General features: G+C 42.5%; 1 protein-coding gene across 2 annotated transcripts in view; it reads left to right on the forward strand.

The window, feature by feature from the left end:
* Window positions 1–20,385, forward strand: part of LOC148519353 (histone-arginine methyltransferase CARM1-like) — a 200,177-nt gene extending 179,792 nt beyond the window's left edge. For both annotated transcript variants that reach the window (XM_088476635.1, XM_088476636.1), the window contains 6 exons: window positions 487–568; window positions 4,021–4,106; window positions 14,622–14,711; window positions 14,820–14,957; window positions 17,732–17,821; window positions 20,131–20,385. In XM_088476635.1, the coding sequence (XP_088332761.1) occupies window positions 487–568; window positions 4,021–4,106; window positions 14,622–14,711; window positions 14,820–14,957; window positions 17,732–17,821; window positions 20,131–20,140 (496 nt within the window). In that variant the 3' untranslated portion in view covers window positions 20,141–20,385. The remainder of the gene's footprint in view (window positions 1–486; window positions 569–4,020; window positions 4,107–14,621; window positions 14,712–14,819; window positions 14,958–17,731; window positions 17,822–20,130) is intronic.
* The last annotated feature ends 1,097 nt before the right edge of the window (window positions 20,386–21,482 follow it).

Consider the following 21,482-nt stretch of genomic DNA (forward strand, 5'->3'; position numbering starts at 1 on the left):
GTAAAACAGGACATTGCACAGGGGGAGGAAACATTTTAGCCCTTTTCACCCCCTTAGGAGTTGAATTTTGAAAAATCCCTTCTTCCTCCCCCAGGGATTGCCAGTCCGGGCTGCAATTAGCAGAGAGCGGCTTCCACACCCCTCATTACGGCCCTGTGCTACCTGCTAACCAGCTGTTCATTCTCACATTTACACTCTCTGCCTATATTTGGGGTAGGGTATGTGGGGTGATAAAATGTTGCAGGAAGGGGTCCTTTACCCATTTAGGTTCGTTTTTGCTATTCACATGGCTAGTAAACAGTCATGGGTGCAGTGCATTGCGAAATAAGGCAAAAAATTCAACTCTTCTTTTATTTGAAAACTAAATTGCACTAAGAACCAATAAAAACTACAAAACTTTAAGATATATAATTTTGTAGAATTCTTTATCATGTGTGAACTAATTGTGTAATGCTTTTATTATTGCAAATGTTTTGTAACATATAGGTACCAGCAATGCTTCTATGGAGTTAACCTTACCAGTTTGCGGAGTGCTGCAATTGATGAATACTTCAGACAACCCATTGTTGTAAGTGTTGTGTTTCATGAAATACAGTGGTGACAGATGTGACAAACACAATTATTTTAAAATTTTGGTCTAGCTTTTATCTTAAATTGCAATGTTGATCTATTAAATCCACTCTCACAAAGATTAAAATTGTCAGGGTGCTGAAATACAAGACCTCTGCAATTTGTGGGATACTGACCCTTATCATTCTTTAAAGAGCAAATACTCTTGCCAGAACTTTTACATTTTGGCAGATTTGGGTTAGAGAGTTGCCATTATCTTAGTGAACAATGCTGATTTATCTGGTTAGACTCCCTACATTCAGTTAACCGGATTCTTATGTGATGTTTCAAGTGTTTCATGTTATCACATTCCTGTATGGAACACAAATTGCATTGCAGTCCATGTGGACAGCACATGTGCCATTATAGAGATCAATGAGGGTGGCATGATGGCACAGTTGTTGGCATTACTGTCTCACAGCACTGGGCATATGAATTTTGTTCTGACCAGGCTCTAGGTGTCTGGAGTTTGACTGTTATGCCCATGTGTGCGTAGGTTTCTTCTGGGAGCTCCAGTCTTCTCTCAAAGCCCAAAGCAAATTGATGCATTATGAATACAAATCTTTAAAGTGAGGACTTTTTGGCAAGTGAGAATTGAAATCCTGCTCTCACAAGTTTTTGCTATTAATGCCATTATGCTGTCACCTTAGCACAGAAAATTTAGCATCCGTGTAAAATTGTGTGAACAATCTCTGCTTTGGGATGCCCCTGGTGTATGAGAAGAACTGTATTTTTCTTTTAAAAAACATGGTCGTGTTTCCTTGAGATGAACTGTGAATACTCTTGAACCTCATTCTTCTAACATTCTGCCCTGTTCCCAGGCACCCCCCTACTCCTCCCCCCTCACCCCCCATCTCCTCAGTTCTTCACAATATTTTACTATAGTAACATAGATTAGGTAAATTGATAGCATTCAGTTCAGAATGCTTTATTTTTCTTACTTTTTTTCTATATATGAAACACATAACTTCTGTACAACTGCCCATGATTTTAAAAAGACTATATGAAAAAAGTTATGGCATCATTTCATCATATATGCGAGCCGTAAAAAAAAAAAAAACCCACATACCTTCCTGGTTCTCAATGGATCAATGTACCTTAAGTTCCAAAAATTGTAGCAGTAAAAAGAAGTCGCAAGACCACTGAATGAAAACAACAATGGGACAGAAAACATCTTCGAAGAAACATAGTAATGTACTGCTGTTCAAAGGGATTTAGAAATGATAGTGAATGTAAAGCTCCACTAAGATGGTGAAGAATGATAAACATTAAATGTAAAGTGCTGCGTAACATAATGACACTATATAAATAATTAAAATATTGATAATTAAGTCTGCACTAATAAACCTGTGAGTTTATCTCTTTACAAGATGAACTGATTTGTCTTTACAAGAACTAAAACTGTGGTCTGGATACAGAGAGAAAATATATTGTAGTTTATGTTAAAGGACTATATGTTAAAGTTTATGTTAGTTTATGTTAAAGGACCCATAATTATAAATGTTCATATTTGACACATAATGTAAATTTCCTGTTTATAGTAGTAATACATTCATTTTTTAACAAAGCCAACAGTTTAGTGTAATTAAATAACCTTCCTTCTGTTTCTCCATGACGAATAGATAACATCTCATTTATGTTTACTTTTCATCAGTGACTTGTTCTTACTGTATGTGTGAATCCATCGGTCTATTTGTGCACAACACTCCTGAGTGACTTATGTTTACTGACATGATTGAGATGGAACAATTAGCAATCTGGACAAGTTTATTTAATTCATTACACAATTTATAAACTCTGTTGAAACAGTCACATTCATGAGATCAGCTAAATACAAGGAAGCTATGTTTCTAGACATTTCTCTTTTTACTTTTCACTCCTAAATGAAATATTCACACACATAAAATACTTCATAATACTAAGATTTCAGGACATTATTCATTATGGTTGCTGCAATATGGTTGAATATATTTTTAATATGCAGATTTTTACATATATATTTAGGCTTAGTGAATCAGGGAAAAGGGCATGACCACGTCCCATGGGAGCTGCCTGCGCGTCACTTTGGGGGTGCTGAAGAGCACTAGACTGACACTCATCACAGTCTGCCAGCCACTGACTGTCACACGCACCTGTGGCAGGTACATACAAAAACTGTTAATTGCTGCTTCAATAAATGGTATATACCTCCCTAACTTTCATAGCAATCGGGACAATGCAGTCTTGATCAGGATTGCTGGAGACAGCCTAAAATCATGAATGTCTCATGGAAATGGAGTAAAGGTGGCCATACACGGCACGATATAGGTGCTATATCGTGCTGTGTATGGGCACGATATCGTACCTGGTATCGTGCAGTGCGCTCCCGCGGGGTCATACAGCGCATCCCCAGGTCTTCCTGCAAAACCATCTGACCTGGTATGCGATGTACGATCCCATTCAAATGGTGGAGGAGGGAGCCGGCATATCGTGCGGTCTGTGGGGACAACACGAATGCCGGCAGTGACAGCACGATCCGTCTGCTGACGGATCGGCAGTCGCACTACGCGGTGCATCGCATGGTGTATGGCCAGCATAAATTTGTAAGTATGACTGGGTAACCAGAAAGTCAGAACTGGCCTAAAAGAATAAAGACCACCACTCTCCTACTTTCACTGCAGGGACCCTGAAAACCAGCTTTAACTTGAGCTGACCAATGTTGAAAGACAGCATTCCAATCACATACTAATATTCACTGAGTATTAAAACACACAGCACGCTACTGATTGTCTTCTTCCTACTACTCTATACAGATATACATTAAATGTATACTATCCTGGAGTCTTTTTTTACAGTGGGATAGTGTCACTGTATGGATCTCTACATCAGACTAGCAACTCTTAATTCTCTAGCAGAATAGATTTTATTCACAGGAAAAGGTCAGCAAACACTTCTTGTGTGCTGATTTACATATGCTGTTTATATTTGTTGGCTTTAGTGTACGCTAGATCAATGGTTCTCAAACTCGGTCCTCAGGATCCCACACAGGTCACGTTTTTCAGCTCACCCAGCAGGTGCATTCATTACTCACTGACACATTTTAAAAGATCCACAGGTAGAGCTAATTATTTCACTTGTGAATCTGTGTGAGAAGACAAGGAAAACATGCAATGTTTGGGGTCCTGAGGACTGGGTTTGAGAAAATGTGCGCTAGATGTTGTGCCCAGATGGGTGCTTTCTGGGTTCTCTCTCTTTTCTTATTCATACAATCTCTATCTAAATATTGTGAAGAGAGGCTGGAGGCAGCCTAGCAGTTCCACAGCAGCTGGAGAGCCACATGTTGAATACCCCTGGGTTAAGCGATGAACTTTTTTTTTTAGGAAACATTAGAACACTATATTTGTGACGAATGCCTTAATTCTGTCTTTCTAGGACACATTTGATATAAGAATATTGATGGCTCAAACAGTAAAATACACTGTTAATTTTATTGATGGCAAAGAAGAAGATTTACACAGGTCAGTGTGATTGACTTCTCACAATCTGTCTTTCTTACACAGCTGACTACACACATAATAATCATATGAAATACCACAAACAAGGATACTACTAGGGCAGTGGTTCTCAAATTTGGTTCTCAGGACCCCACACAGTTTATGTTTTCCAGGTCTCCTGGCAGGAGCACAGGTGCATTCATTACTCACTGACCCATTTTAAAAGATCCACAGGTGGAGCTAATTATTTAATTTAAAATTCTGTGAGGAGACCTGGAAAATATGGACTGTTATGGTCCTGAGGACCGTGTTTGAGAACCTGTGCACTAGGGTTCTGCCTCATACTGCTATGCCTTCCATAGTTAATGAGGTTAATTTGGAGTTTGTTGTATGCTGTGCGTATGGGGACACAAATTTGTGACATATGTATACGTGCATATGTAAATTTTTGTGTATCATCGTTCCCTTATTATTGAAGAGGTGAAACGGGGAAGGAAAGGGGTGTAGGCAGGGCCTTTAAGAGCTGGCTTGGGCAAAGGGCACGTGTCCTAGTTGTGGAATGCCCCTGGGCATAGGCCGATTATAGTAAGAGCGTATTCATCTAAATGCAGCTCAGCTAGATGTGGAGACATGCTGGTCGGCTGGTACAACACTATGCAGTGATGATGATGACTATCTTATATATAAGTCATGGCCATCTATTCACATTACTTGTCATTTGTATTTGGTCTACTGTAGAAGAGAAGATCTACATTGGATTTTTAAAGTGGAAAACTACAGATGTTTGTATTCAATTTTATTTGTATTTAATTACATTTAATGAGGGAAATGCACATTTATTTATAACCCTGTCGAGACACTATTCTCTCTTTTATATGACCCTTCATTACATTATTAAATGGTGTATGATTAGAGTATGCAGCTTTAGCATTTAGTGGTAACTATGTCAAGCCACATCAAGAGCTCAATACAATTACTTGCATGCTGTGATGTGCCATTGCCACATCTTGCACCCCTCACAGCTGGCTCCAAGCCCCGAATTTCCATCATTTTGCTCAGAGCCCAATTTGGCTGAAAGTACTTTTATGCAAATCCAGGCTGCAGTCAAGTGCGCCCTTTGTCGCGATGACTCACACCCGTGAGTACATTGCTTAAAATTGGATTGACCCCTTAATTTTATCTCTACACTACACCTGATGTATGTATGACACAAATGCAGTGGCAGAGCACTTTGATGGCTCCATCCTCGAACATGTGAAGTCAGGACGTCATGCTGAGAGGGTGGTATTGCTGATGCCAGGAAGAAGAGTACTGCATAGAGTATTTATAGTGGGATGTTATAAATGGCACTGTTTACGTTGTATGTACAATCTATTCTCTGTAGGAGAAATGCTTTTCAAATGGTATAGCTGAGAGTTAATGGACTGGCTAGTGTTTACTTATTGCCCTAAGCTCAGGGTACAAGTTGTTAATGTCTGTGGTTTCCTCACTTGAAGCAGGGATCAAAGAGTGGAGTCTGGTTATAACCCCACAAGGGGGTCAGGCTAACAGGCCAAGGAGAGACAGACCAACCAGCAAGGTGTCAAATCTTTTCCCTAGCCAGTTGCAAGTAGTCCAGTTCTGTGGACACAGCCCTAATCTCTGAGCTCCAAACAGAATGGAGTGAGCAATGATTAATTAAATGAAATAACACCTGCTCAAATGTCTGGAACACTAGTTAGAGGGACAATGCCCTTTGAGTTGGCAAGGGTGAAAATCAGCCCGGGGAGGGGGGGCATGGAGATGAGGGGGGTGCCTGGAGAAACAGGCATAAAACTGTAACTGACTTCTGGGTCAGCATTCATTTCTGAGGGGCTATCGTTAGGTACAGATTGAATCGGAGTTCATCACTAGGGACTACCTCATCCCCCAAATCACTTAAGACAACGGTGTGGTTTGTTTCTTCCATTTTATTTTTGAAATTGTAAGTAACTTGTGTGCAACTTTTTATTTAATATTATTATAATCTTGTAACTTTTTGTAGCTAAGCTTTGAAGATATTCTTGAATTAAAATGTGTGTATGTAGGTGAGAGCAAAAGCTCACCTTATGCTGAAGCATTAAAGTTACTTTTGCTGGTGGCAGCCACGCGGTATACATCAAAGGAAAGGGGAAGAGGAAAACTCACTGCACTAGCAAGATTGATTATAAACCCCATCAATAATACATTTTTAAATTAAATATTCCATTGGGGGTGCTGCCAGGGACAATAACAGGATTCTATCATACAAATTCCACAAGAAGGAGAAAAGAATGTCCTTTATTGGCGCACAAAAGAGAAAATTACTATGAATTAAAATATAACCTTTATTATGTTGTTTAAAACCTTAATACAGTGAAATGTCAATAAAATAAAATAAATAGATTCAGATTTTGTGAAAAAAAGAATAGAAAAATGTGAATAAAAATTAAGTTGACACTTTGGGCAACTGCTTGTCCTATGAATAAATTACTATATTGTATTCTGAGTATTCATGACTCTTGTAATTAATGTATATGTTATTGACTGCTCAAATAGTAAGCAAATGGTTAGTGAAGTGCTGAACATCTATTCACCCTAATAGTTATATTGTAACCATTGATATACACTGGTATATATAATTTTGATGGAAGGAGCAAGCCGCTTTAACTAACCATAGATATTAATGCAAGTCTGCTTAAGCTATGTTATTTCCACACTCCACACACTGTGTCAATATTGGTGATGAAGATACTATGTACCAATTAACATTGAAACATTTGTTGCTAATCACAAGCAGACCAATTCCAATGGTAAGTGAATAGAAGGCTTGTTATCAGATCAACCAATTCAACCAATTAAACATAAAGGTTTATACATATCACGGTATATTTTCTATCAACATATTTGGGAGTAAATAGTACATAAGGTTCTGCAACAGTGTTTATTAAATTAATATTAAGTCCTCAAAAGAATTTTATGAGGACATCAATTTAGTGTTCGTCTGTTGTTTGGGCATCAAATTACACACTATATTGCATGCAATAATTCCCCCATTGGTTAATACTGATCAGCGTGATTTAAGATCCTAACCATGTTGTTCCTTCTATATAGGATATTATTTGCTATATTGCTAAATTCCTAAAGAAGAAGGGATTCAGAATGTCCTTCTCATCATACAATAATACCTCCATATATTATAATGAGGTAACAGGGGAATATCTTATCTGTCCGGTCTATAGCCTGTGCATCGGCCTGGATATGGAGCTTTACTAATCAGCTTTGTTTGTTGTCAGTTGTTAATTAATATATATTTAGTATGATGCACGTTAAAAGCGGCATCTGTAATCAACATTAGCATATTATTCCCGCAGACACCAGGTCATATTAATTTGGACCCGAGCTTACTGCAGCTTATTATATTATGCCACGTTATAGGGCAGCATCTGTGTCTGCTGCAGTCTGTTCATGAGGGCCCGAGCGTACTGTGGCCGCGTCTCGGGTACACTCTGCAACTTAGTATCACCCTAGTACTAACAGCATATTTCACATAACAACATTTAAATTTGACAGCCATTCATAGGAGCAGTGCCCATGGTCAGCATTCCAAACCGCCGATGTACGTTTCACTGATGGGTCATAAAAAGCCTTGATAAAACCTAAGGCCTAAACTTGGCCCACGTTACCTATTTTTCTAAGTGTGTATGCAGGTGAGAGCAAAAGCTCGCCTTATGCTGAAGCATTAAAGTTACTTTTGCTGGCAGCAGCTATCAGGTTTATTTAACCACGCGTGCTGAGTTAACTTGTAAAAGTCACGTGTGGCGATTCTCAGATTGGCATATCTGGAGAGATCGGCCGGAGGTCCGTGACACCGACCGCCGGCTTCCTGACTGTCTAATCCCGGGAAAAAGTACTAAAGACAGGCTTTGAAAACCCGACACCTGTCATTAGACCTATGCTGGGAGACCGACGTCCGGCGTACCAAACGAAGGTAGGCCGGGCGCGGACAGCCACTGGGAGGGGAGGGTTAGGTGTCAGGGCTCCCTGGGGGACTTAGGGTTAGGCACCCCCCTGGGATGGATACGGTTAGACTAGGGGAAGGGGAGGTTAGGTTAGGCACCCCCCCGGGAGACTTAGGTCTAGGCTGCTGGGACGGGTGGGTTAGGTTTGGGCACTTGGGGGAAGGTTAGGGCTAGGGCTCTATGGGAGGGTTAGGGGAGAAAATAGGGTTAGTATACTTACCTTATTAAGTGATCAGGATCTTCACCTCTGTCGGGTTTTGAACCGCTGGCCATGCGGCCAGTGGTATTACCTTCTACACCCTTAATAGCAGGGGTATTGAACATGCGGCCCTCCAGCTGCTGTGTTGCTACACATCCCAGCACAGGTTTAGCAAACCCTAATAATAAAATTGTGGCAGGGCATCTGGAATGTGTAGTTCTACAGCAGCTAGAGGGCCGCATGTTGAATATTCCAGGTCTACAGGGATGTGTTAATACTGTATATATAATACAAAACATCCTTCATAGTGCAAGCCTGGGAAGGAAAAAACAGTACTCTATTATATATGCAAAAATAGAAAAACTATTTAATGCATCCCTTGGCTATCCCTTTAAAAAGGTGCACATGGCACCAAAACAGCTGTCAGGACATGGCTGGGCTTATGATGGATACACTTTAACCACATGCTGCTAAGTATCTTGGAATTCATTATGTCTTTAGACGGCCTGTTAATCTAATTTTGTGGATGATGTATTAAATAGTTTTTTCTTTGTTTCAGAGCTAATGTGCTCTTTTTCCAAGGTATACAGCAACAAATACTGTAGGAATACAAACAAAAATTATTTATAATGGGTGCAAGGTGTGCGGTGCACACAGGCCCATGGGTCCAGGGGGGGCCCACACTGTACACCCTGCACCCATAGTTTTTAATACTTACCCCTATGAAGTCCTACGTCGGCTGTAGTGCTGCACAAAACACCTGGAAAATGGCCACCGTGGCCATTTTCCGTGGATTTTGCGCATGTGCAGTAGGGAAATCACTGTGAAAATGTCAGCAGCTCCATTTTCCCGGTGATCTGCGCATGCTCATTTGACTTTGGGCACAGACTAGTGCCCAGAGTTGACTGGTGCTGGCAGTGCATGGACAGCCGCCGAGGAGAGAAGAGGGGGCCCCAGACGGGGAATGCACAGGGGCTCCCTACTCACTTAATACACCTCTGCCGAGGTTTGTGGGAGGGACCACACCAAACAGCAGCCTGGGTGTCCCACACTGATGACATCATCACAGCTCGTCCGGTAAGCATGGTAACCCAGGCTGCTGCTCGAAGCTCTGTCTCCCTGACCCACAAACTGACCACAGGGAGCATTGCAGTGATACAGGCATAGCGTGGATAAATTAAAATTGCAGACAATGCAGTATAGCCAGGGGTTAAAATGGGCCGGAACAGGGTGGAATTGCATTCCTTCACTTCTATTTGGAGACGGAACCAGTTCCACCTCCTCTGACCCACCTCAGCCTGGCACCGCAGGCAGGCTCCATTTTCCGGGCACCCGCTGAGATTTTGTTACCAGCAGGTGCCCGGCTCCCTCCCCGCAGCGGTAGCCAGAGGCTGGAGCTCACTCTTGAGCTCGGGCTTCCGGCTCCCCCCACGGGCACTATGGAAGAAATGTCATGACGTCTCTCCCATTAGTTCAGTGGAGCAGCCAGGCGGACCGGAGGCAGCGGACATAGGAGCATTGCTTAAGGTAAGTATTGTTTTTTTTGTTTTATTTTGTGTAAGCGGCTTCACTATAGGGGGCTTAACTTCTGGGGACACTACTACTGGGGGCATTACTACAGGGGACACCACTCCTGGGGGCACTGAATAAGGTGCACCACTACTGTGGGCACTGCATAAGGGGCGCCACTACTGGGGGCACTGCATAAGGGGCGCCACTACTGGGGGCACTGCATAAGGGGCGCCACTACTAGGAGCACTGTATAAGGGGCACTACCACTACTGGGGGCACTGCATAAGGGGCAATATGACTGGGGGTACTGCATAAGGGGCACCAGCACAATGGACATTGCATAAGGGGCACTACTGCTGTGGGCATTATGTGTAAGGGGCACTACTACTGTGGGCATTATGTGTATTAGGGGCACTACTACTGTGGGCATTGTGTATAAGGGGCACAAATGTGGGCATTGTGTAAAAGGGGCACTGCTGTCTGTCATACATGAATAAGGGACACTACTATGTGGTGTAATGTGAATCAGGTGAATCAAGATTGCGCTACTGTGTGGTGTAATTTGAATTGGGAATACTATTGTGTGATCACACCCCCTTTTTTGAGACTACGTCCTTTTTTGGTGCACGGTTATGGCGCACGCTGTCCCTTTTTTTTAAAGCGCGGGGGGAGGTGAGTTCCACCACTTCTCTAGCACCACTATAAGCGCTGAGTATAGCTGATGGAGCATCACACAAATCTCTTAACAGAAAGTATATGTGTACAACAATCAAAGCTCAAGTGGACAGTGTGCAGTATATAATGAAACCAAGTAACCTAGTGACACAATAATGGTGACTAGCACCCATCATAGCGCATTAACTAAATCAAAAACATTGTGGACACCCGCAGTGATAATTGCAGGTCAACAAATGGTTAATCAAAATAGAAATAGAAATGTCTTGCAAATGGCTGGTCTGTTGATTTTTTAGAGAGTGCAAGTTTTATTGAGGAGCGATTAAGTGCCATTCGCTCATGTAGTGTTTTGCTGGTTTTACCCACATAGTAATACCCACATGGGCAAACAATGACATATACCACATATGGGGCAGATGTATGAAGCTCTGGGAAGTGATAAAGTGGAGAGTGATAAACGACCAACCAATCAGCTCCTATCATTTTTGAAACACATGACAGTTGGGAGCTGAGGGTCTCATTCAGACCCGCTCGCGAGCACAGGATGCTCGCAAGCGGGTTGATGTTACCCCAATGAGCATGCGCACGACGGAGGGAGCTCCATCGTGCGCATGCGCGAGACCCGGACAGCGACAGCCAAGCTGTCGCTCCAGGTCTCGCACCAAAGGGGACGTGCAGTCGATGGTGACTGACAGCACGCCCCCTTTGGTGGGCATGCCGGGGGCGTGGCTGCCAGATGGAGGCGTTCCCATGGGAACGCCTACCGTCTGGGTCCGGCCCCACTGACATCACTAGTGATGTCAGTGGGAGTGATTTTGGCTCTGATAGAGCCCAAATCACTCCAGGGCTTGCGGCCAGAAGACCCTACCGCAGGGTCTCGTCTCAAGCCCGATGGTCTTGACCATCGCGACTATCATCATGGACGCTCACATAAGCTGTGGGTGGTAACCCACAGCTATGCGAGCGTCCAACAGGCCGCTACACATTTAAATAGGACGGCCCTGATTCAGAGTGAGCGCTCTGGTCAGAGCGTCCGGCTCTGAATCAGGGCCTGAGTGCTTGGTCTTTATCACTTTCCAGAGCTTCATACATCTGCCCCATGATGAGGTGCACGTCAAGACATATTTAATGCTAAGTTTTATCTTTATGCGGATGTTTAAAAGATAGTCCTGTTAGCATGTGGCTACAAGTCGTACTTTCAGTTGTCAAGAGATTTTTGTGATGCTCCATAAGCTATACTACAGTATCTGCTGCAGTAAGCTAGTTTTGGGATTGTGTGCAGCTTTATTGTTACCACGGTATACCTGTAGCACTGCAATGCCTCTTTTTTTCTCTCTCTCTCTCTCTTCTCTGCCCTCCATGATGTCAAATTTAAACTTTGCACACAAAATATGAGTTGGAAAAAGACTTCTGTCTGAACTTTAAATTACATTTTAGAAATAAAGTAGCCCGGTAATTTCTGTACTTCATGCAAAAGTAGCCACTATTTTCCCTGCATAAAAAAAAAAGACATTTTTGCATCGTAACATGGTTTTCCATTACCAAACTTGTACCCTGCAATTGCTTATAACTATAAGGGGCATATATTGATTTACACAGATTTGCCCCAATAAATATAATCTTTTATTGCTGCTATTTGCACAATAGTTGCTACTTAGGGGCAATTTAGCAAACAACCCTATCAGGAACTAATAAGAAGATGCCGTCCTGGCAAAAAATGAAAAGACAGTATAGGAATAGTAAGAGCACCTTTTTATTTGTATAGTAATTAAATGTTTCCATCAATGCCTTCAAAATCAGCATTTCTACTGGTTGAAATACCCGAGTGAATATGGGTCCCCTCAATCCACCCTTGAGTACCTATGCCTGCTTCACCTAACCTCCATGGGGCTCATGTCCACAATGCATAATTCACTGATAGATCTGCCCCAGCCAAGATATTTCTACTAGAATTAAAATCAGTACAGGAAATGGAGATCACTCTGGGTATTGGTTCAACAAAACTTACCTAAATTATCAATGTGTGTCTGTATCAAAACAGCATTTGGCATCCATGGCTTTCTACTATGTGACCTTTTAGTCTCGTCTCACCCAAAGTGCTTCTCTAGACCTGGGTTGGTTATGACCCTCCACTCACCCTTTTATTTCCTCTTTTTTCCTCCCTCCCTAAATTTATTAAATGATATATTTTAACAGTGTGATCAATATTTATTTTTCTGGTTCTGTGATAACGTATTTATTTAGTATGTTACCCATTGGTTATAACAATGCAAAATTATCATGTATTATCGTCAGTGCTCATGGTGAATAAAAGCAATGGTATTCCTACATTTGGGAATAGTATATATTTTATTGTGAGGGATTTTAATATTTTGAGTTCTTACCAAGTGCTGTTGGTTACAATCAAAGGAGAATGTTTATTTAACATCACAATATTGTTCTAGTGGGATAGTTACAAAATGCAGCTTCAGATTAACTAGGGCAAGAACAAGCTTCAATTTCACTCGCTTTTGCTCCAGCCCTCATAGGGGATGGTTCAATTCAGTTCGAGGAGAATAGCGACAGAAAGTTGGTCCCGCAGCCAGAGGTGTCACTTACCTCTGTGACAACCGTTGCGGCAGGACTGAAATGCCTTGGGCGCCGTTGGCGCACATGCTCGAAAGGGGGTGGCTTCATGAAAGGGGGCATGGCTTCACCTGCGAAGCCACGCCCCCCCTATGTGTGCCGATCCGGGAGGCATTAATGCCTCCCATTCTCGGCACACAGTGGGATTCCCCAGCGCTCCTGCAGCTGCTGGGGCAGCCCACAATCTCTCCCCTTCTTCTCTCCATGTCACGGTGACACCATCCGACGGGGTGACACCAAAATAGCAGAGCAGCTCTGCTATTTTGGTGTCACCCCCTTGGATGGTGTCACCCAGTGCGGCCCGCACCCCCCTAGTGACGCCAGTGCCCGGATCTATTCAATTCAGTTCAAGTCCGACTATAAAAACTAGTTGGAGAATGGCGGTTCTCGCGACTTAACCTGGGAGAACCAGCATTCTCCGACTAAAGTGTCGAATGAGAATGAGGCTGTTAGCTCCACACTGAGCCGGAAAAGAGCTTCGCTGCCAGCACAGGAGGGTGCGAGAAGAATTCTTTTAGTCGAGCTAACATCGCTGTCAATTGAATAGCTCCGAGAACCTCTTCACATGAAACTCTGCAATGAATTGACTTGCCCCCATAAATCATATGAAATCAGAAAAATACACTCACCTACAGCAATTCTGTCTACACACCCACAGCACGTCCTCAGAACACGTAGCCGGCATACAATTCCCCATTTGCCACCAGATACACATAGCCATAAGTGGAGATGAGGATAAGATGCTTATGACTTTGATTCAGCTGCAAAGCAGACTTGCAGAAATTTTTTAATCGCCACCAGTGTGTCTTGCTGGGGTAAAGTAATGGCCTTACCTTACTAAAGCATTGTGTCCTGCTTTTCCTAAATGCACACAGAGCATAAATGAGGATTGTGCTGTGTGTCCTTTGATGTGCGTCTCTGAGAGCACTTATACACATGGATTTTGGTAAGGCTGTATAGGTCTAGGCCAAGGGTGCAGAATTGTACATCAGCATTATAAGTATTTATTATCCAATCCTGTGCGACTGGACTCCATATATTACACCTATTACACAGAACTTGCAATATTTATTCTGGAAGAGGAGAGAAAGTGACATCAATGCAAAGATACAACTACAATATCTGCTGTGAGGCTGTTGGTGGGTATGACGTATGCTCTATGTGTATGGTGTTATAGCAGATATACAGTTTTTATATCTGTAGTTACTAATGCAGAGGTTCTCTTTATCTGGTAGAAATAGTACTGTTCATTAATATTTCACATTGTATGCCCCTGGTCCTTCCTCTGAGTCCACAAGAGTTTTTAGCCTAGTTTATGTGTTAAAACTTTTAGACTTCATTTAAAACTCAACCTAACACAATCAAGATAATTATGCCAGGTTTCATTTCCTTTGAATCTCAAACAATAAAGTTTTTTATTACTGTTGTTTCTGTCACCAAACCGTTTTCATTTAAACAGATTTAAATTAAATGAATTTAAATCTTACTTTAACCTGTTTTCATTTTAAGAATGGAAATCCCATTTGTTTTCCACATGGTGCAATCTGGATTGGTTCATGGTCTTGCAATTTGGTTTGATGTGGCATTTGTTGGATCCCTGTAAGTACATTTCTATAGGATCTGTGGCAAAAAAAAGCATTGATCTTATACTGTAGACTGCTCATTATTCATTTAAAGAAATGTTACATTCATGCATATTTCTCCTAGTGTCACAGTCTGGCTTTCCACTGCTCCTACAGAACCCCTGACACACTGGTACCAGGTCCGCTGCCTCCTTCAGACTCCCCTTTTCGCCAAAGAAGGTGAAACGCTCTCAGGAAAAGTGCTGCTTCAGGCCAATAACCGGTAAGTGTGGTAGTCACTTTATACATGTAACAATCACAGACATTGTCATACTGATTTTTTATTATTTCATCAAACTATGAATTTAATGTAGTCCAGGGCTGTAACTTGGGGTGTGCTAGAGGCACCCTACAGCCAGGATTGCTGCTGTAGTGCTGCCTGGAGTGTCTTTTGGATGTTACAGATGTGCACAGTGCAAGTCTTACAGCCCCCCGAGGCATCCTGAGGATGCTTTAATCAGTGCTGTAATTCCCGGCACTGCCGGCTACGTTCCCTCAGCATGATGTCATGCACTCAGGGGGTATGTCCGGCCCAGGGAGCACAAAAGCCCTGTTATGGCCCTGATACAAGATCCCAAATCAGTTACTCTTTGGCAACTAACAAGCTAAAACACATTTATCTGATTTAGAATTTTTTGTTCAGTAATGAATATAAACTATATTAGGGATTTACAATAAAGAGGCACAATGCTAATTTCTTTGTCTTTTAGTGCACTTGTGAACACTGTTGCACACAATGTAAAATTAAATCCATGGCCATAGAGATACATTTCTCCATTTTGCACCAGTGAGTATGGTGTAAAATATTCTGTGCATGATCAGAAGAGAGCACTCACACATATGTCAAGTCATATACAGTAGTTTGCGACTAGCCAATTGCAAGGTGAAAATGATGATTGTCAGGACTACCTAAACGCATCTGAGCGGCTGATTGCAAATTCATCTCTGAGAGATTAGGTGCTTTATTCGTTGTTCATGTATATTGTTTTTGCGCATATGCTATGGTAAAAAAAAAATTCACACAAGATGGAGTGTTGTACAGTACTTTCTGTATGAGATGTTTTTTAGTTTTTTTTTATCATAGTAGCCAATACTGTATGTATTTTGTAACCAAAACAAATTGTTAAAACCATGGGTATATGCAGGGCTGCCATCAGAATATGTGGGGCCCAGTACTGACAAAAAATAGGCAGGGCCCCACCCCAGGGTATGGTACAGAGGTTGGCAGAGCTGTGGATAATGTGGGTGAAGCTACTTTTAAAGGGGTATTAACATTTGGGCTGTGGGGGCAGTTGTTATTATAACTGGGGGGGCGCAGGGAAGGCTGGCTGGACTGGGGCAGGCTGACTGGCTTGACTGGGGGAGGGCACAGGGAAGGCAGGCTGCCTGGACTAGAAGGCTGGCTGTACTGGGGCGGTGGGCAGGCTCACTGTCTGGACTAGTGGGGGCACAGGGAACGCTGTATGGACTGTGGGGGGAGCACAGGGAAGGCAGGTTGGACTGGGGCAGAACAGGGAAGGCTGGCTGGCTGGACTGGCAGGCACAGGGAAGGTAGCCTGGCTATACTAGAAGGCTGGCTGGACTTGGGGGGGGGGGCAGGGAAAGCAGGCTGGATTGGGGGGGCACAGGGAATGCTAGATGGACTGGGGGTGGGGAGCAGGGAAGGCTGGCTGGACTGGGGGGGGTCGCAGGGAACGCTGGCTGGACTGGGGGGGCAAAGGGAATGCTGGGTGGATTGTGGGTGGGGAGCAGGGAAGGCTGACTGGACTGGGGCAGGGAAGACAGGGTGGGTGGCTGTCTGGCTGGCTGGCTGGACTGGTGTTGGGCGCAGGGATGGCAGGCTGGCCAGACTAGAGGCTGAACTGGGGGGAGGGAGGTGAGCAGCAGGGAAAGCTGGCTGGCAGCATGAGCCCGACAGCGCTGGAAATCCCGATCGTTTTAAGGTAAGTATAGACTAACCTAACCCTCCTTAGGGGTGCCTAACCCTAACCTCCCCCCCAAGTGCCTAACCCTAATCCCCCCTGTAAGTGCCTAACCCCCCCTTCTCCGCTGCCTAACCTAAGTCCCCCCCGGGGGTGCCTAACCATAACCCTCCATACCCCTAGCCTAACCCTCCCGGGGGGGTGCCTAACCCTAAATCCCCCCCGGGAGCCCTAAACCTAACCCCCCCGCCCGTGGATGTCCGCTCCCGGCGCCCGGCGTCGGGGAAATGAACGGCGTCTACATCTAGACGCCGGGCATTTCACCCTCACTGGGATATGACAGTCGGGAAGCTGACTGACGGTATAATGTCAGCCAGCTTCCCGATTGTTTTTTCAATAAATGTCTAGTGGGGATGCAAACAGACATTAGTGACAAATTTTGCCACCAGAACATAATCATGCATGCATCACCCGTTTTGTTCAAATATTGATGTCAAAACTTTACTGAAAAATGGATCATCACCCTCTACTTTCATATATCTTTCCCACCTCAATCAATGGACCTCATCCTGTGTGACTTTTGGCTGTGTTTTTACGTACTGCTATAGTGCATGCTGTTCTCAAATGGAAACTGCTATCACAGTGGAGGACACAATGAATTATTGTAGCATTCTGTAAGTTATTTGTATTGCTTCTTTGCCATATGGTTACAAAATGTATATTGCTTTCATAGCTTATCTGTATTGCTTTCATTGGTTCTCTGGCCAAACTCAAACTACAACATGATAGAGGGTCCAATTATTGTCAGTTGTGTTCTAGTTTGTATATGAAATGGGTTCTGATTAAGGAACTGTACTTGTATTCACCAGAGTGTGCACAAGAACGAATTTGGACACCATAACTGTATGACATCAGATAAATTGATTCATAATGTTCACATCCTACAGTGTGTTTGTTTTTGATTCCTAACGTTTTCATCCATAACATTAGATGACGAACTTGAATTGTGGTAACTAACGAGTAATGATGCATACATTTTAATAGATGTACATGTTATGTCTTCTGCTTAATCCAGACAAAGTTATGACATACAGATTATGGCATCAGTAGACCAAAGCGGCTTTAAATCCGGTAACATTTTGGATTTACGGAATTCCTTTTTTAGGTAAGGTCATTAATACTTTTCAAACAAAGTTTGTAGAATTCATAGTTGGGTTTTTAAATAGTTCCATATATTAGATAAGCTAATTATATTTTTGATGTTATGCTATAGAAAACTGTGAATTAATATACTTATTTTTCAAAATAGACTTTCTGTACTTGGTAGTGTAACTCTGGTTTTCCTTTTTCCCTCTAGAAATATATAGTTACTATTTATTTTATTTTTTTTCAATTATTTATGTATTTGCACATAATGTATAAAAGTAATTATAGACTGATTTATATTTCTTTATAAATATTTTACCTCATTTTCCTACATGGTTGCACTCATTATTATAACCAATAGCTGTCTCATTAATGTCCATCTGAGGTAACAGACTGAAAACACACAGGAGTGTATTTACCATGCTGCAGTTTGTCATCAACTGACAGGTTTAGAGCAGCAACAGGAATGAATGCTAGATAGGCCTGGTTTAGCATTCATTTCTATTGCTACTTTAAAAGTATTGATCAATGCCAGCAGCAATCTTTGCTATTGCCGCTTCAAACTATCATTAAAAACTGACTATGATTGCCGGCTTTTACAAACCACAGCATAGTAAATATGCCACAAAGTTTTAAATTGTAGTATTTATTCTTATCTTTATGTTGTGGCTGTTTAATTATAAAACTTAGGGCCTGATTCAGACCCATTTGCTATCTGCGTATGCTCGCTAGATGTGTATGCAAATTTTTCAATGTGACGCCACGGGAAGCGATCGCTCGCCAAGGCATAAGCACGCCCACCATGTCTTAGCGAGCGGCCACTTTGTGTATGTGTACGCCCAATCGCACAGGCAGAGCCGCCCACCAACAACATGTTATCTCCAGGAAGTGTATTAAAACATTGGTACATCGAGCACCATCGGATGCGAATGCAGTGCTTGAGGTAGCTTTACCCTACCGCAAGCATTGCGAGGAAATCAGTGTAAAAAAAAAGGCAAGTGACGTGTACTATGACGCTGACTGTTAATTATGCACACCTCTAAAATGGCGTTGAAATACCCAGGCACGCCTGCGTTTGCATCTCCAACCCCCCCATTATTAGTGTCCTGCCACCCACAAACGGCCTCTCCTGTCACTCATTACCCTGGGATGCCTTTGCTGGGTGAGCAACAGGGTTGCTTCCTTCTGCACACTCGCAGAAGGAAGCGTGCGCATGCGTGTACGCAGAACATCGGGCTGCTTGCGAACGCACAGCGTGAGTGAGCGGCTCTGAATCAGACCCTTAATTTGGTCCTAATTTTTATTAAAGTACGAGCCATGACCCATATAGAATTTGCTACCAGAAACGTGCATATATACGTGTATATCTTATTAACCAATAAATATGAACATTTCTATACTATGGTGCTAGTAAAAACCTTTTAATGCTATGTAATAATGCCATTACTAATTGTCTTTCAACTAACATGCTTTGCCTTTCCCAGGTTACATATAATAATACTTTTACTTTTTTTCTGTAGCACTAGTTTATTAAAGACAAAGGTCCTGATTCAGAGGTGGATGCTAATGCTTGAGCAGCTGCGATTACTTTCGGATTCACAGCTGCGATAATATACATATGGTAGTCTCAGCCTTCCCCTTCAGCAATTGCGAACACTGGAGATTGCAAGCCCTGAGACGCCCACTTTCAATGTCCGTGGACAGTGGAAATCCTCTGCTGTCACACAAACACTCCGTCATTGGTACACCAGCATGACGACCATCGTCACTTATGACGCACCATCGCTGGCGCAGTGTCTCCTTCTGAACTTTCCCTAATCATGGCCTTTGTAGCTGCTGCTCTGAATTTGAGAACACAGCCACGTTCACTGACATGCCTATGACACTCCCATAACGCCCATGAGACAGCCTTTTTTTGTGTTCATTTCAAGCCACCTTCCAGGAATGCCCATGTCTGCCCGCCACCATCTCAAATGAGTGTGATCGTGTGCACAACAGCAATCTCTGTGTACACTCAGTGGTATGCATGCACCATAGGTGTTTCTCAGACTTTTTGTGCATACGCAGTGGCAAAAAAAAATCACTCAGCTGCACAAATATCGTCACTCCGTCCACCTCTGAATCAGCCCAAAAACACATTTGAATCATAAACTGAAGATTTCTTTGTGTATGGCAATACAAAAGCACTAGTTGTTTCTTAAATATGTCCTTACCATTAAAATTGGCTGCTTACTTCTGGATCCTAAATTGCTAAGTACTATTACATAAACCTAATATTACAGCTGTGTGGATAATATTACCCTTCTCTATTCCTTTATGTATTTACAGGTATGCATGAACTGTGTGGACCGAGTTTACCATAATTGGAATGGAGGATGCATTTGTCCCAGAATAGTGCTGTGATTGACAGATCATGCAGATCCACGTACAAATACAATTGTATACAATTGTCTTAACTGGCAAATACTATATTTCCATCTGCATTTTTAAAATGGTGATAAATATTTTATGCAAGAAAACATGTATCTGTTTTTTTTAATAAACATTGGTAGAGCATACATACAAAACTAAATGATAGATTTAGACAAGACATTTAACTATCCAATAAAAACATTTTGGCATAAACAATTATTGAATTTATGCAGTGCACGCCATTGCCTATTTATGTATCACAGGAGTATTGTTTTATACAATGATTGACAACCAGTACATATTAACAGCAGTCATAGTCCTTTTTTTTTCTTTCTATTTTGAGCCATTTGCCAGGGGTGTATCTAGGGTCTGAGTGCCCCTAGTACAGTGCATCCGGAAAGTATTCACAATGCTTCACTTTTTCCACATTTTGTTATGTTACAGCCTTATTCCAAAATAGAATAAATTCATTTTTGTCCTCAAAATTCTACAAACAATACCCCATAATGACAAAGTGTAAAAAGTTTTTTGCGATTTTTGAAAATTTGATAAAACAAAAATAAAGAAATCAAAAGAAAAAAATAAATCAAATGTACATAAGTATTCACAACCTTTGCTCAATACTTTGTTGATGCACCTTTGGCAGCAATTACAGCCTCAAGTCTTTTTGAATATGATGCCACAAGCTTGGCACACCTATCTTTGGGCAGTTTCGCCCATTCCTCTTTGCAGGACCTCTCAAGCTCCATCAGGTTGGATGGGAAGCGTTGGTGCACAGCCATTTTCAGATCTCTCCAGAGATGTTCAATTGGATTCAAGCCTGGGCTCTGGATGGGCCACTCAAGGACATTCGCAGAGTTGTCCTGAAGCCACTCCTTTGATATCTTGGCTGTGTGCTTAGGGTCATTGTCCTGCTAAAAGATGAACCATCACCCCAGTCTGAGGTCAAGAGTGCTCTGGAGCAGGTTTTCATCCAGGATGTCTCTGTACATTGCTGCATTCATCTTTCCCTCTATCCTGACGAGTCTCCCAGTTCCTGCCGCTGAAAAACATCTCCACAGCATGATGCTGCCACCACCATGCTTCTCTGTAGGGATGGTATTGGCCTGGTGATGAGCGGTGCCTGGTGTCCTCCAAACATAACGCCTGGCATTCACACCAAAGAGTTCAATCTTTGTCTCATCATGGTCTGAGAGTCCTTCAGGTGCATTTTGCAAAATAAAACAATATTTTCTGTGTTTGTGAATTGTGTGCACTGTGGCTGCACG

The sequence above is a fragment of the Taudactylus pleione genome, unplaced genomic scaffold, assembly GCF_031769625.1.
Source record: "Taudactylus pleione unplaced genomic scaffold, aTauple2 ptg000190l, whole genome shotgun sequence".
Taxonomy (NCBI): Eukaryota; Metazoa; Chordata; class Amphibia; order Anura; family Myobatrachidae; genus Taudactylus; species Taudactylus pleione.